Here is a 7,388-nt window from a genome sequence, read left to right on the forward strand (position 1 = left end):
CCATCCTTGTATATAGGGAGCAGTGGGCTGCCAACGACAAGCGCCAGGGGGTTCAGTGTCTTGCTCAGGTACACTTCAACACGTGACACGTCACAGTCGAGGATCAAACCGTTGACCTTCCGGTTCCCAGACAACCCTCTTAACCCAGTGAGCCACGGTCGCCTCAAATAATAAATAAATAAATGACATCTATTACACTTCTGTCCATCCTGGGAGAGGGCTCCCTCTCTGTTGCTCTCCCACAGGTCTCTTCCTCTTTTTTTCCCCGTTAAAGGGTTTTTTTGGGGGAGTTCTTCCTGTTCTGATGTGAGGGTTCCGGGACAGAGGATGTCGTATGTGTACAGATTGTAAAGCCCTCTGAGGCAAATTTGTAATTTGTGATTTTGGGCTGTACAAAAATGAATTGAATTGAATAAATATTTTACCATTGTTGAAATTACTTTTTCCCCATAATATATTTAATGCAAATTAAAAACGTCATAAAAACAGACCCCCAAAATGTTTCACTTAGTATATTGTTCATTTCCAGAGTTGGGGTAGTATAGTGTAAAAACTGAAAACATGCATGATAAATGTGTTAAAAGATTAGCACATATCTACAAGTGGAACAAGCACGACTTGCACATCACTGCGCAGGCAAGTAACCTTTTATCTTGTCAAACAGTGCAGTGGGATCCTGTAGGAAAGCTGGAAGGTTGTTCCTGTTGACGTAGGCAGCCGAGCCCACAGCAGCTGCTGCCAGAATCAGAGGCCACTTCAATGATCTCTGGGGTTTGGGATCATCACAGGGCCTGGTCTGCATGGGTTGAGCCACTCTCTCCCACTGAGTGAAGATGGCCTGACGGGCTCCAGCCCACTTCCCTGGTCCTCTGAGACGGTACTGGTACGGCGTGCAGGGGCCGAGTATCACATTCAGTCCCAGCCTGGGATCAGTCAGCAGCAGCCTCAGCAAGCTGGGTCGAACTCCCACCAGCTCTGCCATCTCATCCATGTAGGTGATGTAGTCAACCTGGATGGTGTGTCTCTGACTGGCGACATACCTGGAAAACAGAGCATGTTGTGTAATACAAGATTTGGTGGCTTTTAAATCGAAAACATGCAAGAAATAAAAACGTTGAGTGAATCCACTGCAGTACCTTTCAGCCATCGTCTCCTGCTTGCATTGCACATCTTTTAGCATGGAAGGCACTGAGGGAAGCTTGATGCAGCCTGTTTGAAAGGAGACATTGAGACATAGTGGTTTGTCCTCTTAAAGAGTAACTAAACCAAACTACTTTTTTTCAATTAGCATAATCTAATTGAAAGGGTACTTTAATTATACTAAAATAATACCGTTTAAACAAAACGACAACAAATCAGTGCAACATATCTCTGAGCCAAAAGCTATTGCTGCCTCCTGTTCCTCATTGAACATTCAAACCCTTTGCACCGCTACGCATTTGTCTTTCAGTTCTTGAGAAAGAAACTAAAATATAGTGATTGGTCAGTGTAGACTCAAAAACTGATGTAAATAGTATGATTTGAAGAGAATTATGTAGCGTTAATGAAAATGTTGTTACGTCTAAATGTCCAGATGCAACTAATGTTGCTGGATTCTTTTCTCTTCTTTGTCCTTTTTATAGTTCTGACATTCTGATTGAGGAGTTGACAATGAAGCAATATAGGAGTTTGGACAATTGGTCCAAGGTTGTGGCATTATGAATGGCAATATTGTGAAATTGTGAAATTTAAACAATACATAAGCATGGCAACACAATGCTTAGTTTATCAGACATCTTTCAGTGCTCCTGAATATAAGATACAAGAGGTTAGGATAAGTAAAAGAAGAGGACGTCTACTTTTAAATCAACGGCGTCTTCTTCATGTTCTGGTTGATTTATGAGTACCTATATGCAGGTTGTTGCAAAAAGTTCCATATTGAATTGCAAATTGGGTGCAAAGCAGAAAATGTGTTTTGGAGACTTGAGCTGAGGTTTCGCTCTCTAAGTGTCAGTCTCAATAATTGTGCTTTGTAACGTAGACCAAGCCCAGCAGTTCATGTGGTGCTGTTTAGTGTTCTGTAATGGTAGCATGAAAGCATGGTGGAATTAGCAAGCTAACTAGCTAACTAGCCTGCAGCTAAATGAGTAAAATTCAACAACATAGTGCGTCATCCACACACTCACAATCAAGAGGCATTTATTTTGTATTTTGAGGGTCAATTCAGCCAAAACTTGGGGGTTTAGTTACTCTTTAAATTCAAAATACTTCTGTAAAAAGACAGTGATGATAAAAAATTGCTCCTGTATTACCTTTAAAGACACGTGTGGCCCACCTGGCCTGCATCTCAGAGATGGGTATAATGGCTCCCAGTGGCTGCACTAGACCGATGATAGCCAGCGTGGGGCGGTCCAACTCAGGAGGAAACACGTACTTGTACAGAGAGGCTTTGTTCTCGGACACTGAGACCACTTGTGAGGCCAGGAATGGAAAGGAAAACCTGTAACCTGTGGCAAACACCTGCAAGACAGTTGGACTCCTCTCAGTCACACACTACAGGCCAACTATACTGCTGTGTGTGTGTGGGTGAACACACACTTTAAATATTTAAACCTACCACCAGGTCGACATCTTCAACAACACTTCCATCATCAAACTCCACACTGGACCCCTGAAACCTGCGGATGTTGGGTTTCACCTGAACCGTTCCAGATAGGATGCGGTTGGGAAGCTCATCGTTCACTGTGGGATGTTGGCTGAACAACCTGGGATTCATATAGCTACACTGGTTAGTTATGTTACAACAATTTGATGAATACTGTTATCAATCATGTCGAGGAATACTGCAATAAATTACTTTTATTATATTTTGTTATTTTAATATCATGATATTACGTGTAGAACTGAGAACAGTTTTTTGTGCCTAAATTTGTTTACATTTAGACAAATTGGCCCCATTACAAACATACCGAATTAGTTATTAGCAGTTCGTATTTGCAGTTATTCCTTGGATGTACAGATGGCTGCCACTGGATTACTCCGATACTGAAGACAACTTAAAAACGTGGAAATTCTCGTGCAAGTTCTGGAGTTATCGTGAGTGTCTTTTCTCTGCAATTTCTTGTCTTTCTGCATCCCTATATACTCAATATGTGTACTATTGTTCAACATACCTTTGTGTGGATAAACAGTAGAATGTATCCAGTGTTTGCATACTGTAATATTTCACTGGAAATCGTATGCGATTTGCGTACTATTGGTTTCACACTGAAGTTTCCGACATGAAAAAAATCTCACATATTGCTTTTAGCGTACTCGATAGCATGTTAGTGTGGAATTTTGGACGCATCCCATCTGCAGAGTCAAGCTATGCTATCACTGTAATATATATATATATACAATTGTGAAAAAGAAGCAGATGCAAATGCAGTACCTGTGCTTTGGCTTAAGATTGTACAGAGTGTGATCAAATCTTCGGTTGAGCTGGCTCTCTCCTAGACTACTGAACAGATTAAAGGGAAGGATGCTCTTCACAGAATCAAACAGCCTGTTGAAAACCAGATCAAGGGGCAGCCCGTTGTCCCCGACTCGGTTCAGAATCCAGGCTCCTCTCCGAGTGCTCAGATAAAGCTGAGAAAGGGAAGACACAGTAGTCAGTCATTCTGATGGTACGAGAGAAATCTTTGACTAATATCAATAGTTTGCAAAATCTTAGTATTTAAAATAATATACAGAAAGGTAGGATTTAAAAAGTGGACTAATTTATGTGGCTCTGTTAACATAACCAAAAATATATTTTATATCTTTTATATTTACGGTACTTACTGCAGTTGTACAATGAATTCATGGTTATATTGGGTGCATTCATGTTCGATTTAACTTTCGGATTATTGGGTTCATGGCTACACTGTGGATTTATTCAACACCTTGTTTTATTTGTCTGTAATGGGACTCATCCGAACCTGCTTGGTGACTCTGCTCAGTTCCACCGCGATGTCTCCTCCAGAGTTTCCTATTCCGATCACGACCACCTTTTTATGTCTCCACTCCTCTGGAGTCTTGTAGTCTCGGCTGTGGAAGAACTTTCCCTTGAAAGTGTCGATTCCTGGAAAAAAAAAAAAAAAGACAATGGACAAAGCGTCATTCATTTTTGCTAAAAGAGGATTTTAATCTGTACTTGATTGACATTGCAGCTTTGCCCTTAGAATGTAATCTAGGCCATGGTTGAGTACATTATACTGAACCTATCAATTGCTGCTTTCTGTTGATAAAGTATTACATAATCACATTGTACAGGGTTGCCATTAGAGGCTATTCAGACTGTGTCAAAGGTTTTCCTCTTCATATTGCTGGAGCGCTATCAGCACTACCTGTCCTTGAGTAAATTGAGGGATATTTACAGCCCATAAATGGTACCTGGGAAGTCGTGCAGCGGCAGGTTGGGGTGGCAGTGATGTCCGATACAGATCATCACAGCGTGAAAGATGTGTTTCTCCTTTTCGCCGTCCTTGTTCTCCGTCTCAACATCCCACTGGCCCGAACGAGAAAAATCTGATCTCTGCTTCACCTGCAAGACTTTGGTCTGAAGGACAGAGAGGCACAAACAGATAAATTGGCTGATAACAGCACAAAGAGCTAAGATGATGATCTTTTTAACTGTTTTTTTTGTGTTGCACTAAAAAATTTTACATTTGAGGCCAAGGTGAGAATGTTGCATGCTTTCAGGTACAGAGAAATCAAACTCTAGAAAGGCAGAGAGTGAAGCATCCTCACATTGAAGCGTATGTGCTTGGTGAGCTGGAAGCGGTCAGCAAACAACCGAAAGTAGTCCATGATGAGGGAGTTGTGCATGTAGTTGGGGTAGTGTGCAGGGATGGGAAAGTCACTGAAACACATCATCTCCTTGGAGGTGTTGATGATGACAGAGTGGTAGATGCTGGCCCTGTCTGGCTCTGCATTCTCCTGCAATAGAGTCCCCAGACCAATGACCATCCTAACTTGTTAAACAAACTGTGGAATTATGAGATCCTGCACGTAGTGAGACCCACCTTGAACCTCCACAGACCACCGATGTCATTGCTGCTTTCGAAGCAGACGGGCTCCAGCCCCTCATCCAGACAGCACTTGATGCAGGCCAGACCTGAGCTACCTCCTCCAATCACCGCCACACGACGAGTCATACTTCAGCTCTGTGAAGGATTTAAACCAGATCAGACTGAAAAATGTTTCACCTGTAAACCTGATAAGATGCATTCATGGGGCTGCACACAACAGGAAGTGGACCAAGGGCTTTTCCTACTTTTGTTTCCTACTTAAGCGGGTTGATTAGGATTCAATTCAATTCATTTGCATAGCCCAAAATCACAAATTTGCCTCAGAGGGTTTTACAATCGGTACAGCTGACAACATCCTCTGTCCTTGGACACTCGCATCAGACAAGGACGATGTAGCGCTGCACAGAGTTTATCCACAACCCTTGTACCTAGTTGGGCTGTTACAGCTTTCAGTATCATAAAACCCATAATACACTACAAATATGGAAATACATAAACATACACATCACACAATAATGACTATAGCTGTCTGAAAAATGCAAATAAGAGGTTCATGTTTATTCTTTCAATCAGTGGAATCCTATCTGCCCTCTAGTTCTCTAAACGTTGGATCTGTGGCACAAACCTCAAAATGTACCAAAATCAAAGTTCAACACGAGTTAATATGTAGCCACAGGCAGAGATTTCAAATGCTGGTTCATGTCCTCAGAACAACCCAACTTTGCTTTTACAAAATGCGTCTTGAAGCTATTCTAACAATCTAAAAAGTCCTCTGTTTATCTATTATCCCTAATAAATACAGTATCATTGTAACTATTCATATCTATTCTATTTAGGCAAACAACACATGCAGCATATACACTTTAATTTGTTTGTTAATGTCACATTAAACACAAAATAAATTACAATTTGTGTAAATGAGCTAGAAGCTAAATGTGGTACAACACAACTCCTTTCCTTGTATGAGATTTATGTATTTTGTACATGGCAGCTGACACAGAAATGCAATAAACTAATCTTACATATATCATGAAAGTGTGTTCACGGAACATATATTTCTGGATGTAAAAAGTAATTAAAATCAAAGTTTTGTCCAATCGCACGGATGAAAGATAATGATCATTTGGGGTAAGCTGTTTCACCCCAACAACTGATGAGAAACAAAACTGACACTTGTGGGCATTAAAAAAACTAAATCAACCAAATCCAATTTTTCCATTAAAACCATCCAAATCACTTACCTACTGAGATGCAAAAACCAGAAAGCTCACTGTTGCAAATGTGCAGAGTAGTCAAAGGAATAACCTTTAGCACATAATTATCCTGTCATTGAGTGGATCACCTGTTCGCCTTTGAGCTTTAACCCTTTCACAGTGTGTTTTAAGTTGATTGAAGGTTAATTGAAACAGTTTTGGTCACCTGAAAAAGCCTTATTCAGAGTCTGACTGTAGTTAGCTCCACTCGCTTGTGGCACTACATGGTGTGAGTTCCAATACCCACACTACCATACTATTTAGTATGCCAGAAAATGATGTAGTATGCCCCAATACATCCCGTTTGCATTTTGCAGTATGCTAGCTACTATGCTTTTCTAGCTAATCCTTTGCTCAGCAGATACACACGAAAGAAAACCCCACAATGGTCACTGAAATAACTTGAAACTGACAAAAGTAATAATAAATAAAGACTTACTGAAAATGAACTAATGAAAATCACACATTGCTTTTGAATTGTGGTTCAACAGAATCATTTAAAAAAACTAATGAAAATGGCCTGGACAAAAATTTAGAATCCTCTTTGGATAAGACACGTCAGTTAAGATAACGTTACATTTGTGAATGGAACATAGCTAAGTTACCAAGCTAGCTAGTTAGTCAAGGCAACGGCCATATTGGTATTGGTGACGTACGTTGAACAAATTGTAATGGTACAATGACAAACTGCAACTTTCTTGAATTGCAAAATTATCTTTTAAAATGTCAAATATATGCACACAACTCAAATGGGATCAAACTGTTTATTCATACAACCATGGACTGTACATTAGTTTTTGGTTTAAAACTTTATATACACACACAAACCATTCTGTAAAAAGCATCTTAAACATTCATGTTAATACAAAGAACTGGTAATAAAACCAAACCAAAACATTAAAGGGTAGCATCAATGCCTTTCAGCCATCCTTCATGTTTGCAAATGAAGCCATGATTTTAATTTATTATACTATATTGATCCCTTTAAGGGGGAAATTTGTCTCTGCATTTGACCCATCCTTGTATATAGGGAGCAGTGGGCTGCCAACGACAAGCGCCAGGGGGTTCAGTGTCTTGCTCAGGTACACTTCAACACGTGACA

General features: G+C 40.3%; 1 protein-coding gene across 1 annotated transcript; it reads right to left on the bottom strand.

The window, feature by feature from the left end:
- Positions 1 to 398: 398 nt before the first annotated feature.
- LOC116378398 (dimethylaniline monooxygenase [N-oxide-forming] 5-like) lies at positions 399 to 6,335 on the bottom strand. The gene is made up of 10 exons (XM_031840267.1): positions 6,275 to 6,335; positions 5,028 to 5,168; positions 4,753 to 4,941; positions 4,396 to 4,561; positions 3,942 to 4,084; positions 3,413 to 3,609; positions 2,597 to 2,744; positions 2,292 to 2,499; positions 1,137 to 1,209; positions 399 to 1,040 (listed from the first exon to the last, which is right to left on the bottom strand). Exons 2-10 carry the CDS (start codon positions 5,157 to 5,159, stop codon positions 626 to 628), a joined length of 1,671 nt encoding a protein of 556 aa, XP_031696127.1. The 5' UTR covers positions 5,160 to 5,168; positions 6,275 to 6,335; the 3' UTR covers positions 399 to 625.
- Between the last annotated feature and the right edge of the window lie 1,053 nt (positions 6,336 to 7,388).

This window comes from Anarrhichthys ocellatus, unplaced genomic scaffold, assembly GCF_004355925.1.
Source record: "Anarrhichthys ocellatus isolate YVR2014 unplaced genomic scaffold, GSC_Weel_1.0 scaffold2529, whole genome shotgun sequence".
Taxonomy (NCBI): Eukaryota; Metazoa; Chordata; class Actinopteri; order Perciformes; family Anarhichadidae; genus Anarrhichthys; species Anarrhichthys ocellatus.

Excerpts from the sequence above, each read along its gene's own strand:
- LOC116378398 (XM_031840267.1), bottom strand. The coding sequence starts at position 5,159 with ATGACTCGTCGTGTGGCGGTGATTGGAGGAGGTAGCTCAGGTCTGGCC. Across the intron at positions 4,562-4,752 it reads CCAAGCACATACGCTTCAAT|ACCAAAGTCTTGCAGGTGAA; the intron begins GTGAGGATGCTT and ends TCTGTCCTTCAG. Across the intron at positions 2,745-3,412 it reads AATCTTAAGCCAAAGCACAG|GTTGTTCAGCCAACATCCCA; the intron begins GTACTGCATTTG and ends TATGAATCCCAG.